Source organism: Akebia trifoliata, chromosome 1 (assembly GCF_017979445.1).
Source record: "Akebia trifoliata isolate Shusen 1 chromosome 1, ASM1797944v1, whole genome shotgun sequence".
NCBI classification, from domain to species: domain Eukaryota; kingdom Viridiplantae; phylum Streptophyta; class Magnoliopsida; order Ranunculales; family Lardizabalaceae; genus Akebia; species Akebia trifoliata.
In genome coordinates this window covers 19,864,412-19,881,964 of record NC_141375.1, presented here as the reverse complement: position 1 = coordinate 19,881,964, position 17,553 = coordinate 19,864,412, and the positions used below count along the sequence as shown (strand labels likewise).

At 33.0% G+C, this 17,553-nt stretch overlaps 1 protein-coding gene across 1 annotated transcript; it reads left to right on the top strand.

The window, feature by feature from the left end:
* The first annotated feature begins 3,636 nt into the window (after positions 1-3,636).
* On the top strand, positions 3,637-7,405 carry LOC147410854 (putative WRKY transcription factor 14). Its single transcript, XM_086447129.1, has 3 exons — positions 3,637-4,434; positions 5,182-5,322; positions 5,909-7,405. The coding sequence occupies exons 1-3, from the start codon at positions 3,899-3,901 to the stop codon at positions 6,507-6,509; spliced, it is 1,278 nt and encodes a 425-aa protein (XP_086303255.1). The 5' UTR covers positions 3,637-3,898; the 3' UTR covers positions 6,510-7,405.
* The last annotated feature ends 10,148 nt before the right edge of the window (positions 7,406-17,553 follow it).

Below are 17,553 nucleotides of genomic sequence, written 5' to 3'. Positions count from 1 at the left end.
CCCATGATTTGCTCTTAATAATAAGAAGAAAATACTTCAAGAGTATATGTTAGTAATCCCACTTAAATTGCTTGGGGAGAGTGTTGATTTAGGTGTGTTCTCCATCAATTCAATGCTTCAGATGAGAGTGCTTTTAGGATCTCTAGTAAACCCATATTGATCTCTATGGAGATAATGTATTTTTCATCCTATATCAGCCAATAAATAGTCTCAAGTGTGATTTGAGGCTGGAAAAGTCCTTAAAAACTATAGAAGATTCTTAAAATGTCCCATCAATCAAGAAAAGCCAGTTGGTGATTTCCCTCAATGATCATTTGCCAATTGAAAATTTCAGCCCCACCCCATTATTTATTTATATAGCGCCAAACTCTTCACATAATTAAAATTAATAAAAATATAATTCTTCAAACACTAGGATTTTGAACAGTTTCGAACTTTAAAAATAAAAATAAAAGTAAGAATATAATAATTTCTGTAAGCAACTGAGGCCTCGACTCTGACTTCAAGTTGCATATCTTAACATTACCTTTATACTTTTCATACTCAACCCTATAAAATACACCCTCATTTAAGAACTCCATAAAGTATGATGAACTTCAAACGCTATGAGAACCAACTCAACCCTAACATATCCTCTGTCATTCCTACCAACAGAGAAGATAAAAAAACAAGAGTAGAAATAAATCCTCAATTCAAACTTCTAAAAATGACCCTTGTCTTTGTTCATCCCGACACACTAAAATACTCTTTTTTAACATAGTTTTAAAAGTCGATTGAAACTTGGCCAAGCGGGCCAAGCCAAACTGAATCGATTTGATTTCGAGGTGACAGCCCCCCAACTTGATGTAACAAACTCGCCTAGTCTACTTGGAAAATTACTGAATCAACTCATCAATTGGCCAAGTCAACTAAAAACTTTACTTAGTTGGATTAAAAGTTTGATTGAGTTATATCTCTATATTTAATGCAGTTGCAGATGACAATATAATTAACACCAAGGGTTCGCCTAGTGGCAAGTCATCGACTTAACTCAATGAAAATTCGATTTGAGAAAACCTAATTTTGTTATCCCAAACAAGATCTAAGATTTTGAATGCATCAAATTTGAGGGGTTTTGTGAGAATATACAAAATATACAAGTTCAATGTCCTTATACAAACTCTCGAATGAAGTGATAATGGACATTAATGTGCTTGCTCCTTTGATGAAAAATGGGGATTTTCAACAATGCAATTACAGGCTTGTTTTCCATGTATTTTGGTGTTGATTAATCTTCTTGATAATAATAAAGTTTATGCAATAATTTCTTAGGCAAATTGCATGACATCCACTTGATCTTCTTTCAACATACAACATACCCAGCTTCACAAGTAAATAGTGCCACAATTGGTTACGTCTTTGTAGACCACGTAAAACTAATAGTCTCTTGTATTGTGCAATTGTCTTGTACTCTATTTCTATTTTAGGGTTACTAAAAAGGAAATTATGTAATATTCTCTTGTGTTGTGCAATTGTTTTAGCAACTCTTGATTTTATAAATAGAGATCTCTAGGGTTGTAAAAATTAAAAGAGATTTTCTTCTTCTAGGATTTGAGAGAGAAAAGGAGAAGGTGTACGGCTTGGGTTTGAGATTTAAAGCTTGGGTATTCTTGTACAATTCTTCTTTAATTTCTTAGTAAACGAGCTTGGTTATGGTCTGTGAATGTAGGAACACTATCGAACCCCGTAAATCCTTGTGTGTTTCATGTGTGATATTTTTTTTGTTCTCTTAACTGCTTCTTTGTTTCACAAATTGGTATTATAATTAAGAAGTTCATACAAATGGCAGTGAAGAGTTCAAACATGAATTTTGAGGTCAAGAGATTCGATAGGAGCAGTAGTTTCAATTTGTGGCATAGAAGGATATATATAAAGGATATTTTGATTTAATAAGGTATTAAAAAGGAAGTTTAGTAAACTAAAGAATATGACATATGATTATAAGGTAGTTCCTACGGTTCGAGAGAACGGGTTGAGGTCTTTCTCTAGAGTTTCCTATGGAGTTGACTTGAGATAGTTATACATATGCATTGGTTGTGTGATTGAGTCAGGACAGATCATGATGATTTGATAGTGTGTGTATCTGATTGTTCTAAAATGCCATTGTTTGTTTTCGGTATTAGCAGACAAGTGACTAAGTCGGGTTGATTAAGGTTTAAGGTAGAGTTGCATCCTGGGCATAGGTGATGCAAAGTTCGTTCTAGAAAACATGTGTGATTTTTCTCTAAGGCAATTCGGTATTTAGGCCAAGGTTGTGCAATGGGCACATGTGAGAGGTTATTTTCCTAGGTCTTTAGTATGAGAGAATTCAAGTCAAAGTGGAGATCATAGTATAATTGTCTTGTGTTGTATTTCCTTATTAGGGTTACTAAAAAGATAATTATGTAATATTTTCTTAAGATTTTTTTTCTTATCTTTGGGGAGATAGACATGTTTTAGTAATTCCCGATTTTATAAATAGAGATCTCTCTATGATTGTAAAAATTGAAAGGGGTTTTCTTCTTCTAGGGTTTGAGAGAGAATGAAAATAGGTGTACAAGGGTTTCAAGGCTTGGGATTAAAACCTTGAGTATTTTTCTTGTACTGTTCTTATTGTCTTTGATTTGGAGACATAGGCATGGTACCGAACCACATTAATCCTTGAGTGTTTCGTGTGTGATTTTTTTTTTTTTGTTTTCTTTACTACTTCATTGTTTCACACCTTGGAGAAGGCTACATGAGGTCCTTCTTATTTTTCATAAAAGTCTCTAGCTCAATCTTTATTTATGTATGCACCCCATTTATCTTGTACCACTATGACTTGCTAATTCATCGCCCCAATGCGATTTATTTCCAATGATGAGCCATGTGCCTAAAACCATTTTTAGATGTTTTAGTAATTCCAAAGCCAGTCAAGACCAATCTTGAACCAAACTATATATTGCAGGAAAACCTCAATTTTGAAACAAATTATTCTTTCTAAAAAAATCACCATATTTATAAATGAACAAAAAACCATTATCACCTTTCAGGTTAAAAAATATATGAAAATGTCTCTAAAGAATAGGTATAGAAAAAGTTGTCTTTAGGACCACTTCCAAGGTACTTCATATTCCTTTGAGCCACCTTAGTCCAACATGACCTGTGTATGTTTAAACAAGATTCTAAAAATGTCTAACTAGATAATTTTGCATAATTACAATAAATAAATTAATAAAATGACATAAATTAACGGTAACTCCGTTTCGAAACGTTTGCCGGGAAATGCGGCTTCTTGCAGCCATCGTTTTTTTTTATTATTATTATAATTTTATTATCACTATTTAGTATTTAAAAAACTATGTTTTAGTAAAGGTTTAATAGGTGGAGAGGAGAAAGAGAGAGATTAAAATATATGGAAGTTCCATTTAAATAGTTCATCATATAACATCAGTGGTCAAATCTCTGCAACTGTACCATTTTTTAACCATTTTATATTGTTGAGGATTGAAATCCATCTCTCTTGTTGCGTATGGAGAAGAGCTCTTGTTTTGTATGAAAAGTCAGCGTTGGGAGGTCCTTATGAGAAAGAAAGAAAACCTTCTATCCCATTAGGAGAAAAAAAAAAGAAAACTCTTTCTCTCTCTCTCTCTCAGGATTTCTAAAACTACTCACTTTGTTTGTTTTGAGGTAAAAATCAGTATCAACCTTCCCAACTTGTTTGCTTTTTCTGCTTCCTTATCAAAACCCATCACCCAAGAAATCGTTTCTAACTAAATCAGACCCCAAAACCTAGAAAAAAAAATGCATGGTTTTGACGTTTGTTGGATTCAAAACCTATCAAACCATCTTCCTAGGAAATTATTAGATCTCTTTTATTCATAATTTTTTAGCTAGAAATATGTGTAGTTTGTTTTCTCAGAGGATGGAGAAAGATCAAGGTGACTTAGCAGACATAGTTAGAGCTAGTGGTGGTGGTAGTAGTGGTAACAACCACCACTTGGATCAAGGAGACTGGCGAATTCCATCCGAACCGTTAAATTTTTCATCAGGAATTGACACACCAACTGATAATTTTGGAGATCCCTTCTCTACTATGCATGATCCTTTGTTGTATGAGCATGACATAGCAAGCACCGGCTTCTTCCACAACTCTAATTCTTCATCCGGTTTGGTTAATATGAATATCGAAGAAGGTAGTAGTAATCTTCTCGCAGCTCAGACGATTTTGGATGAAGAGATGAGAAGGCCATGCAATATCTTTTCAAGGATGCTTCAGATCTCACCCAATAATTCAAAGATTCCAATTTCTTCTTCAGCTGTAATGACTACCAAGACTAGTCCATCAGTTGCTAATGATATTGTTAAGGGTCACAGCTCCACGGGTTGTTCGGTGATCGACGGTGGCATGCCAAGGAATCCAGGTATCAAAAGAAGGTAAGGGATGATCAAAATTACCTAGAAAGTAGTTTAATTGAATAGGTAAAATAACAGCTTAAACAAAATTTTCTAATTAATTAAATTGTGTATTTTTTTGTAAAGTTTTCAATTCCCAATTCATTGAAATCAGTTTCCTATGGGATTTGCCAGATCATTTACATATGTTAGCAAGCAGGATCTTGTAGTCTTTTAAGAATAATTATATTTATATTTCTTCTAAAACATAGAAAAAGCTTTGGTTTTCTACCAATTCATCAAGTTGAGAAGAACCTGAGAACCATGATTTGGTGTAGGGGTGATGTACATGGACATATTTTGTCTCCATTAATGGAAGGATTATTAGAATCTTTATTATGATTTGAGATGAGAATAATTTTACCAAAAAGACCAACAGTGACTTAACTTTGGCATGCACAGATAGCTTTCATGTTGCTTTCTAAACTTTTGCTGCTGAATCCATCTGAAAGGTTTCAATCACTTTTGATTGATATTGATCACACACATCATACTTTTCTTATTTCTCGTTGATAATAATCAAAGTAATGAAGGGTAAGAATAATCAAATTTACTCAAAACTAGTAAAGGCAGATGATACTAACAACTTTACTTAAGAAGAATAGTAGAACCATCTTGGGATTTCCCTAATGGAATATAATTCCCAGTTTTGCTATCTTATACTTCTTGTTGTTGTAGAAAATAATGTTGGTTTTGTAGAAAATAATTAATAATATTGGCTTTCTGCAGAAAGAGTCAGGCAAAGAAGGTGGTCTGTATTCCAGCACCAGCAGCTGCAAATAGCAGACCTAGTGGAGAAATTGTTCCATCTGATCTATGGGCATGGAGAAAGTACGGCCAGAAGCCCATCAAAGGTTCTCCATATCCTAGGTAAGTTGAGTATGATTCTCTTGATTAAAGAAAGAAAAGTAATACTAAATTAATGCTTGGGATTTTGATACTCTTGATCTAAGAAATTAAATTTTTTTTATTCGAAAAATACGGTTATATTATCTTCTATAACATGTATACAACTAATTTCACATATCCTTTCTCTCATTTACATGATATACTGTTTAATTTGATCAGTGCTGATCACATTTGAGGATTTTACATGGAAAATATATAGTTTACTTCACGATGAATCCTAACTTGGTTTATATAGAGAATTACAAGAGTAGTCTAAATTAGAAAGAAACCCTAATCAACATAGCTAATATGAGAGAATCATATCCTAATTGTAAAAGAAATATAATTAATACCATCCCTATGTATAGAAGTTTCTTAATCTATCATCATGAATTTGATTATGAAGGGTTATAACATTCCAGTGGCAGTGATCTCATGCACTTAATTGTAATGCTTATAATGTTTTTCTTATTAATTCTAGTATAAAATGACCATCTAGAATCTACTATATCAAATTTGAGAATTCGGTTTATCGTCATTGAAACATGATTTTTATCAAATTATGTAGGGGTTATTATAGATGCAGCAGTTCTAAAGGTTGCTCGGCAAGAAAACAGGTAGAACGAAGTCGAACCGATCCAAACATGTTGGTCATCACATACACCTCTGAACATAATCACCCATGGCCAACTCAAAGAAATGCTCTTGCTGGTTCTACAAGATCCCAGCCCACTAAGAACAATGTTTCTTCAAAGAGCTCACAATCCTCTCAGACCCCAAAACCCACAAATTTGAAGGAGGAATATAATGAGAACAATAACGATAATGCGTCGTCTGATGTTATTGTTAGTGGGCCAATGATGATGGGTTGTTCTTCTATTAAAGAGGAGATGGGGAACACAGAGAAGGCAATTGACATGTATGATGGGGAACTTCATGAAGGTTTTAATCAGAGTTACAGGCCAACACCAGCTGACACTAATCACTCAGATGACTTCTTTGCTGATTTGGGAGAATTGGAGCCTGACCCTTTAAATCTTTTGTTCTCTCAAGGATTCTCAGGAGAAAAAGCTGTAGAAGAAAGGAACAACAAGGCCTTATTGGATCCATTCAGTCTCTTTGATTGGACTGGAAACAATTCATTTGGAGAAACTGGTAGGGGTTTATAAAAAGACCTTGGAACTCCATTACACCCACTAAAAAATGTTGTAGCTTTTCTTATTGTGGTGCAATTTCATTCAAGGTCTGGTTATAAACCTCCATCCATGTTTGGATTTCATGTGGAACACTTCTACTGTTTTTTTTTTTTTTTGTTATTAATATTTAAGACAACAGTATGGAGATTAAGGAGGGAAGAGAAGGTTTGTAGGGTTGATTAGGAGCAGACACATGAGACCCACATTCCTTGGGATATTGGTGGGATGGGACAGAAAGCTGAGGAACAGAAGCATTCAACAGTTAGAACAAGTACATGTGTCTAGACATGACTGAAAAGCATTGCCTCTTCTCCTCTTCCAATTCCTTGTTAGACCCACATACCAAATTTCAAACTGATTGGTGATTTGTAGTCATGTGATTCTGTCATATTCTTATCATGAAAACCCTCCATTGATTCTTGCCAATTAAGAAAGAAATCCTCTAATTCAACGGCTAAAAATCACCAATCAGGTTTCAGGAATCAGTGGGCCCAGAAGTATGATTTGCAAAGGAGAGCTGTAGAAGGGTTGCAACTTGCAATGAAACTCCCAGGAGCACAGGACTAGCATTAATTACCTCATACGTAATGGCGAGGAGAAATAATGATAGATGACAAGAGAGCGAGCAAAAAGAAGAAAAAAAAAAAAAAAGAGAAAAAGCATGACTTTTCTTATCAGTCCGCCACTTTGGAAATATGATGGAAGGGTGGATGAAACAGCTTTAGGGTTCCACAGCTTTCTGTGTCTTGATCTTAGTTTCTCCAAAATATGTATCAGATACTAAAGATTGTTGTTTGATAACAAACACTTTGTAATCTAGCCTTCTTTACTTCTCTTTATTTCTTCTCTCTCATACACGTAGAAGTATACAAGCAAGTTGAATATCTATTGGACTATTATTATTATTATTAAAAATAGAGTGCCTAATAGTACATGTGTACATAGACAGTATATTGCTAATGCTTGGTGATTACTTTAGAGCTGGACGTTTGGATAGGAACGAATGAACATTTTTGTATAGTGATGATTGCTTCACCAGTGAAAACTTTTTTTTTTTTTTTTGGAAGGTAATACCAAAAACCATTTGATGCAAGCATGGTTGAAAGCTTTGTTATGTTTCAAACAGTTTTAGAAGGAAATATTGACCCCAACAAATTTAATAATGTTTGAGATTGTCTCTAAATGTTTAAGAATGTATCAGTTGAAATCGTTAGTTTTACTGAGCCGAAACATTGCATTGAAAAAAGTTTTAAACCTTGGTTTGTGGTAACTTAATAAATAATAAATAAATAAAAGGAAACGAGTTCAAAAGGAAGAGAAAAAATTGATGGATGATTGCTCATAAAATATAACGTCACATGTGCAAGCATTACCTTCATGGTGTCGATTTTTTTTCTTTAATTTAAGAAGCAAAAAACAAAAAGAGTGTAGAGAGAGAGAGAGAGAGAGAGAGAGAGAGAGAGAGAGGAAAATATTGAAATAAATATTGGTACCTAACTTTGGAGGCTTGAACCATAAAAGAAAATTGTCAAAAAAAAAATAAAAATAAAAATAAACTTCTTTTTTTGGTTAGGCAAGAAGGGTTATTGATTAATTGTGATCAAAGTCGAGAACAATGGAGTTTGACCCACGTTGTGGGATCAACACTCTCCATGCCTTACCAAGGTAGCTAGGTTGGCACCTTGGTCAAAAATTTATACTTGATGTATAATTGCTTATCAAAACAATCATGGGAAAGGTTAAATTTCCTTCTTTGAGTACTAATAATTGCAAAATGACACACAACTTAATTTCTAGAATTTAAGTTTCTTTTCTAGGGACTTTCATAAATGAGATTTCCAATAAAATATACAAAAACTTTATCTTTCATTTTTTACCACACACGGTTGAAGATTAGATGGCCTCTACAAGAAATTATTTAAGGCAAAAAAGTCAGTCAAATCCATCAACTTTGATGAACTTTCCCACCACCCCACATTCATTTTGAAGTCACTTCGAGCTCTATTGAATGAGTTTTCTTGTTTGATTGATGGGAAAGATTCATTAAATCAGGAGGAATTTTAGGGCAATTCAGTTTGTGGAATAACTATTGGCATGATTCTAAAACAAATTAAATGGAGGGAAGGAGTTTATTGATTCCATGCAAAAAAAAAAAAAAAGAAAAAAAAAAGAGAAGCTTTGTTTTGGACCATTTGTTAGTCTCTTTCAAACGTTTTGTGGTAAGTCAAAATGATGTTTAAGGTGTTCTTATCCCTGGCTTATCACGAATGTGGATGATATTGATGTTTGGAAAATACTTTATGTCAAATATAAGAAAAAGTATAATATAACTAAAGTTCCAATGAAAGCATAAATGATAAAAAAAATATTCCCACTTTTGCAACTGTGGTAATGATTAAAATAAATAAGTAAGAAAAATGATAGATCTGATACTGTAGCAGTGTCCTTCCAAGATCCAGACATGATTTGAGAGTGCTGTGTGAAGCCCTAAAGCCCTCCTTGGTACAATGACAAATCACTTCAATTTCTTGTTGGGAGCTATTTTTTATTTTTTGGCTAGCAAGTTACTTAAATTTGTATACAAATAAAATCATGATCATACAAAAGTGATAGGGCCATCCCCCTTGAGATCATAACCCATATTCAATGGCCCAAGATTGTCAAATTTCATAAAATTTGACGGATGAAGGTATCAAATTTTTCATTGTTTATTTTTCCGATGGACTGAGACTGTCAAATTAATATTGGAGGATGAGAGAAATTCGACTACTCTAAGACGTTGCATCTGGGGAACACAAAAAATTTCAATGGCTTTGGCTGTCGAAATTCGATTTCTAAAATTCGTGGTCTGTTGAATTTTCTAGTTTCCACGTGGTGGAAAGGTATCGCTGCCCCTTCAAAAGATTCACAAAAATGGTCGAATTTGATTCGATGAAGATTTTTTCTGGTCTAATTAAACAAGTTGTATTAAAAGAAAAAGAAGGGCCCAAAGATGATTAGGATTATACAGTACACCTTAAATTATAGGGGCAATTCCCACAAACATTAAAAACAATTATGAAAATTTCACTATTCATTTTAATTCTAAAAATGGTAAATCTGCCATTTTCAGAATTAAAACATTTTACTTAAATGGAGGAAAAAATTTATAAACTAAAATGAAAGCAGAGAAATTACTGGTTTAAAATAGTAAATTTACCCCCTCTAAAGTAAAATATTTTAATTCTTAAAATGATAGATATGCCATTTTCTTGAATTAAAATGAATAGGGAGCTGAAATGAGAATTTCACAATTTTCAATGCATGTTTTGGTTAATCAGCCTAAGTATAGAAGAGATGGAAGTGCCATTACATGCTTCTTAACTGCAACTGGAAGCTCCCTAAAACCAGAAAATACATATGATGTTTTTTTATTGAGTTCGACTTGTAAGAACCTAACTGCTGTGTGACTCATTGACCTTTTTTTAATTTTTTGACTTACACAAGGATTCTATCATTATGAAAATGTCAATAATTAAGGATATATCCCAAATATATTAGAAATAGAAATAACTCTTTAAGTCTAGTAAGAAACCTTGATGGATAGGAATTCGACTAAAAGAGGATCTCTAGACCCTCTATTCCCATCTATTTAAGTAGATCGGCATCCCATAATAGCATAAAACAATGTTTTAAATTCATGGTGATCTCCATTAATCACTAAATTCCTAGGCCAAACCATATAGAGAGGGAGGAGAAGGTGAGTCTGTAAATTAGAGAATGTGGATCACGGTTCACACATTTTGGGGATTTACGCATATCGGATCACATGCACGTGGATTGGGAAAGGCACAACTTAAACATATTGGTACAACGATTTTACTTATGACACAAAGTAAGTAATCCTAACCTTTAATCTTTTAGAGCATGAATAAGTTACTTGAGATATATACATGATTCTTGATCTTAGAAAATTAAAGGAAAATAATTATGTGAATAAAAGGTTTATTATAGATTAAATCTCAGACGATTACCTTACTAACTTGGTAAGATATCAACTCTTACTAAGGGTCATTGACCTCATCTTGTTGCACATCCAAAAACATGATCTGATGCCATAAGGTTGTAGAGGACAAAATTCTATCAAATTTGTAGAGGACAAGAATAATTTCAAAAAAATGTTATTTTTCACCATTGAATTTTAGTTTTAAATTTGGGCGTTATGTGAAAGTACGGTAGTTGTACCTTGGATAAAACCCAAAAGATTTTTTTTATTTTAAATCTGAGTTTTTCTCATGAAATCTAGTGGGCTGTGGTGTTAGATTGCCAATGTGGTAATCCAATTAAGCGAAACGACTCTTAGTAGGGCTTAAAATCTTACGAAGTTAGTAAGGAAAAACTTAAGGAAAATGTTTTTCTTTATTATTTATTGTATTTAGCAATAGAGTCGTGCTGGGGTGACATTAGATTTACTGCGATTCTTACATTTCTGACGTGGGGGTGCACATATATTCGCCACCACATTACCTTCTCTGAACTCATGACAGATTTCCATATAAATCTTTGAGCGAGCGGCACACAGAGCTACCTAAAACCAAAATCAAGCTGCCATGAAAGCCAATCTCCCTACCTACCTTTTATCAATAACATAGAATATAGTTCAATCATAAGCCACCTTTCGTCAAAACAACCACCACCTTTCATCAAGCTGCGTAAATTAGCTGACCATTGTGATCTCTCAAAATACCACCACCCCCTATTGAACCTGGATTGTCTTTGAAGGCACTATTAGGAAATTAAGATCTAAAACCATATTTAGATTACAAAAATAATAAATTGAACAAAACAATATGTACCTTTGATAAGATTCCTTTAATTGAAGATGCAAGAATCTGACGAATGAAGCTGAATATACAAAATAGACGATAGACTTAACTATCAGTAGATCATATGGAAGCACGGGTATTAATGTTTGCTATCCCTAGTATTTGACGAGTTGATGTTGTAGGAATCTTGGTGATCATCTCTTAGGATTAAATTATCTACCTTTTAGTCAAACAACGCCCTTAAACAAAAGGTCTGAAAACTGTTTTTTTTTTTTTTCTTAAAGTAGGAGAGATTGTATTAATGTGACTAAAAGTGTACAACAGGGATCATTCCTTAATTTACAAGGCGAATTCGGGGTAAAGAAAGACTATCCCATAAAGCATTTTTTTTGTAACTAGGGGAAGGCTGGGAAAGTTGAAAAAAAAAAAAAACAATAAAGAATTCAAGCAATTCATCTTTTCCTCCAAACATATTTGATGGTACAATACTCTAAAAAGAGATTTAATAAATAAACTGACTTAAAAGCAAGTTAAATCACAAAAGCACAAGGATGTTATATGATTCTTTTTTACTTTTGTTGTTGGTAACATATATAGAAGCTACTTTAACAGACCACACTTGACTTTTTAGAAATAATCCCAACTATTCACTAAGAGGAGCACCAATTTAAAGAAAATGAGTTTGATTAGAAGAGGTGTGCCTCTTAAGAAAAACAGACCTGATTAGAACAGGTGTCTCTCAACGAGTATAGTTTCTAGAAAAGCTGATTATCTAAAACATATCAGGATGCACCCCTTAATAAAATTAATTCACCTTTTTTATTTTATTTCTTGCTAAATGAGTAAATGTCATACTAAAGTGGAAAAATTACATTGGGATCAACCCTAGTTCACATGTTCTTGCACGAATGAGTTTAATAGAGTCCCTCCATAAGTAGAGTCCTTCATTAGTTGAGTTCTTTAGTATTTCACAAGTTTTGGAGTCTTAGGTTGTTAGTAAAGATGGGTAGAAGTCTTAGGTGGCAAGATTCACTTGTATATTCATAGGAATTGGGTAGAGAAATATATGTCATGCTAGACCTCTTTTTTAATGACTGTTAACATTCTATAGAATATTATTTATTTATGTGTAATAGTAACAGGTTTGTTACATTTGGTATCAGAGCATCAATCTTGTATGATATGCACACGTTCTAAAAAGAAGAAAGTTGCCATGGAACAACAAAACTTTATAGAAAAATATGGAGAGGATGGACACAATGGAGTTGTCTCTCAGACTGTTGCATGTGCAAAGAGTGCACAAACATCTATATAGACAGATTTGTTCACATCCATGATTTGTATGTAAATTGATTTTCCTATATAATCCTTCATTGTAATCGATCACTGTATAAGAGCACTTTAAGTAGTACTTAGCTTGAAGATAGATCATCCAAGTCAAATTTTATTAAAGGTCAAGTTCAAAGGAGGTGTCAAGAAGAGTGAAGGACAAATTCAAGATCAAGAGTGAAGGACAAATTCAAGATTAGTATGTGAGTGTCCTTGATCGGTCGACTGAACCTGAAAATGAGTTTCTTCTTTTTCTTCTCTCTTGGATGACCAAACATATTCGATTGACCGAAAAACTTGTAAACCTCATTCTTTTCTCTCTTGGGCAACCGAATATATTCGGTCCATTGGACCCAAAACTTGAGAATTTCTTTATTTATTCACTTGGTCGACCAAGATTGTTCGGTTGATCGAACCCAAAAATCTCAAAGCTCTCGGTCGACCTAGCTCTAAGAAGCAGTCGTGCTACCTCTTCTAATTCTATTTCAAACGACCATATTTTTTAGATAGATTTGATTTTTTGGTTTCTTCAAACTTGTTGACTCTTTCAGAGTCTATTATAGTTTATTATGATTTCTTATTCAAACCTTACCCTTCTTTCTCTTCTATAAATATGAGAGACATTTTCAAGATTTTCATCAATAAAAAAAAGATAAATATTATTAGTGTAGATACGTGAGTTTCGAAACCTTTGAGGAGGTTTGAACCCATCTACACAAGTTTGGGAGTTGTCACCATTCAATTAAAGTTTGAATAGACACTAGAAAAAGATTTCTAAAATTTATTTGTTTTGAATCATAATGACTCACATATCCAAAAGATAATGGGGAAATGCCTTATTAGAAAGCTAAGGTAAGGAGGTTCGGTTGAGGGACAAGGAAGGTGTTAAGCATCTTATCCCTCTTATCCTAAGATGATTACCAATATATGATCAAAGTGAAGATTAGAAAATTCTTTAGATTTTTGAAAGTAGAGGGAGTTATAAAGAGGAATTAAGAAAAATCGACTATAGTTTAATTTTGAAAAATGGGAAAAATTAAAATAATGAGCAAGCTAAAAATGAAAGAGGGTACTTGTTGGAATTTTTTGTGAGCCTATGATCTTAGTGGGAATCCATATGGATTTCACCTTCTTGGATATAAGACTCTTTTATGTGCTCACTTGGGAGCATCTCTTTGTTGGTTTAGTCTTTTAGTGTCGTCCATGAGTTGGACACCACCATGGAAAGACTAAAGACCTTATGCATGAGATGTGTCCTCTTTGACATTATTTTTTGTTAGCTTAGAAAGTTAGGTGTAGATTTAGGTAGATCCCTACCTTTGACCCTTAACCATTTTCGAGAAAACATAATATGATGTGTGTGCAAATAGTATATGCATGTAATAGACTTAGAAAAAGAAGATTACCTCCAAGGAGCTATTACTCTCTAGTTCTTGAGCTATTAGAAAAGAAAATAAGAAAAAATATATTCTATAAATTTAAATTTGCAAGGAATTTAAAAAGAAATAAATGCTCTTATAGAACTTATTAAGGGCTTATAGAAGGAAATGAACTTTAATAGATTTTAATCTCTACCTCCAAACCTCAAAATAAAGTTAACTGAGATCTACATTACTAAAAACAAATAAAACTTAAAAGTAAACTTACTTAAATGTAAAGAGACAAGTTTAAAAGGGGATTACATAGAAAAATCAAAAAATTACAACTATACATCACTTTGGTCTTTTTTTCTATTACTTGGTTAGAATTTCTTTTGTATTTGGGAAGAGATTTGGATAGAGTTTTGATACTCTATAAGTGTAATACCCCGAGTTTTAACTCGTGTCTCAAGAAAATTAAATAATGATATTTTGAGAAAATTATAAAAGATGGACTTAGGGTAAAATATTTGGATTTGGTTTTATTCATTTTTAACGAAAACTAACCTCACCATTGGATTTAAAATGATTAGAAAATATACTTTAGCCTGTAAGCACACTCGAATTCAAGTTCGGATGAGAAAGTTATAAAATCCTCGAATTTCATGTTAGATGGGACCTAAAAGGATGTAATTTTGTTAGGATGAAAATAAATAAAATCTGACAACACCATTAGGTCTGCAATGAAAAATTATTAAGGAATGAGTATTCATTCGCCAAATTTCCAATCCAAAAAGTCAAGTTATCGTCGGAATAAAGATATATGAGGAAAATACCAAAAATACCCCTCCAGCTTTTTATAAAAGAACCAACTCTTTCTTTTATTTCATTTTATCCTCTCCAACTCACAATGAACCAGCCCATTTCCAACCTAAGGGTTTTAACTAAAAGTGCCCTCGATCCGCGGGGTGTGCGGATCCACTTTTGATTTTTGAGGATTGGGAGTCGCCACCTAGTTATTACGGTCTAGGAACCGAAATATTGACTCGAGATGGATAAAAACAACTAATCCATAAGTAAAAAAGAAACTAAGTTCAAGGATCACGTTACGGGATTAGAAGGTGTTAGGCACCAATCCCGTCCGACAAACGTCGGTCTCTACTGTTTTCCAAAAAAGACTACATTGCTAAAAGATATAAAATAAATGAAACAAATAGGAAAAAAATATACCTATACAATGATCGCAACGATTCGTTCACTCAGAATTGGTAGAATGGCTCATCGTAAAATACTTTTTGCTTTATTTTCCTCACTCGATCCGCTTTGGATCTCCAAGATGAAGTACCTCCTTCTTAGATCTGAATATTTTCTAAATTTTTTGATGGATTTCTAGATATTTTTTGGAGAGTTTCTGAGAGTTTTTCTACAAAACCTAGGGGTTGGATGATAAGTAGAGAGTTAGGACTTCAAAATCAGGGTTTGGGGAAGGCTAGGGAGACTTTTTGACCTACTTTTTCTAGGATTTTCTTTGATGTGCGAAATTAGGTTGTGGAGGCTTCTATTTATAGATTTTTTTGGAAGAATTAGATTTTGACTAGGTCTCCTTTTAGATAAGATAAGGTTATTTAATTAGAATTTTGACTTAAGTCTTATTTGATTGACTAGGTTTCTTTATATTAGGTTTTTTAATTAGGATTTTGACTTAAGTCTTATTTGATTGACTAGGTTTCTTTTGAATTAGATTTTTTAATCTTGCGTACAATGAAAGAATATATTTTTAAGTTTTGTGGAGAACCCCCTAATTATATTCTTAATTATTTGGACCTCTACGTGGTAGGGTCTTTTAATAAATATTAGGGGGCTCCACTTAAATAAGTGGGCTACTATCAACAATTTTGTTTGAGAGTTTAATTGATTAATTTTCTTTATTCAGATTTTTAAATTAATTTTATTAAGGTTTCACTTTACGTTAATTAAAGTTTTATTTCTTAATTTCAAAATTTTAAATTGTTAAAATTAAAAAATTACCATTTTGCCCCTGAAGAGAACTTTTGAGTTTCTAGTAATTTTCAATGTTCCGGGATATTTTGGAATCAGTTTTTCGTAAAGAATTCAATGGGATTATGGGTTTGTGTCATTTACAAATTTTTTGCATGAAACGATTGTGAACCTTAGGCATTTTCGTAATTTTATCAAATTTAGTGGAATGGCTTATTTGATTTCATTTTATTGTTTTATGTGTTCGAATGGATTTTCCTAAGCATGATGAGGGATCTAAGGATGTTTTGATGTTAGGGGTATTTTGGTCATTTTTTAATAATTTTTATCGTAAAACTTTTTTTTATTTAAAAATGATAATTTCTATGTTTTTTGGGTCATATTTTCCTAGTGTAGCATGGTTTCTAAAGTTTTGTTAGTTTGAGATACATCATCCGAATTTTTGAAATATATCTAACAACAAAATAGAGTATTGGAATATTCATCCATCATTGGGAACCGTCGCAATTGGATTGATGAGTTGATTAATCAGGTAGCAGAGGGTTGAAACAAACTAGATAGTAAATCTATTTTGGTAGATAGTGCGATATCCGAATGCCAAAGCTAGTAACAGTTCATTTTGTAGTCTAATTTAGGAATTCGTTAGGGCATTCAAATCCTTGAGGGTAAAACTCTCCCCGAACTAAAAGTTGTCAGGTCCTCGAACGAGAGCTCTCATTGATAGCGTTAGATCCTTAAATTTTAGAAAATTCTCCTTGACTAATGAAATAAATGTGCAAGTGTGTGTACTTGAAATCTGAGATAAATCTCAGAGGGTCTGAGTAAAATCTGAGTAAAAAACTTAATAAAATCTTAGCATAATCTAAGTATGAATTGAGCATAATCTGAGCATAATTCTGAGAAAATCCTTAGCGGCATCTGAGCATAAATTGAGCATAATTCAGAGAAAATCCTTGGCGGTATCTGAGAAAACCCTCGGCGGTATCTGAGCATAATTCCGAGTAAAATCCTCGGTGGTATTTGAACATAATTATGAGAAAACCCTCGGCGGTATCTGAGCATAAATGAAACATAATCTGAGCATAATTCCAAGAAAACCATCGACAGTGGAGTGCATCTGAGAAATAATTAATGAATTTAGAAAATAATGAATGAATCTGGGAAAGAATGGATGAATCTAGGAGAGAATGAATGAACCTGAGATAGAATGAATGGATCTGGATAAGAATGAATGGATCTGGGAAATAATGAATGAATGAATCTAGGGAAGAATGAATGAATCTGAGAATGAATGAATAAATTTGAAAAATAATCTGTGGAAGATTGCATGAATCTGGGAAATAAAGAATGCCCTATCTATGGTTCTGGGTGCAAGGGTAATGAGCTATTCTCTGGGCAGAACCAAATATGAGATCAGAAACGCTTCTGTTTGAAACTCAAGTTTTCAAAAATTTTATGAATTTTTTAACTTCTTATGAACATCAGAGATTTTCAAAAATTTGTTATCAAGAGGGTAACCTTAAATTC

What these genes read in the sequence shown, in the direction of transcription:
- LOC147410854 (XM_086447129.1), top strand. Translation starts at nt 3,899, where the DNA reads ATGTGTAGTTTGTTTTCTCAGAGGATGGAGAAAGATCAAGGTGACTTA. An exon ending in AATCCAGGTATCAAAAGAAG is followed by an intron (nt 4,435 to 5,181) that starts GTAAGGGATGAT and finishes GGCTTTCTGCAG; the next exon opens with AAAGAGTCAGGCAAAGAAGG. An exon ending in AAAGGTTCTCCATATCCTAG is followed by an intron (nt 5,323 to 5,908) that starts GTAAGTTGAGTA and finishes CAAATTATGTAG; the next exon opens with GGGTTATTATAGATGCAGCA.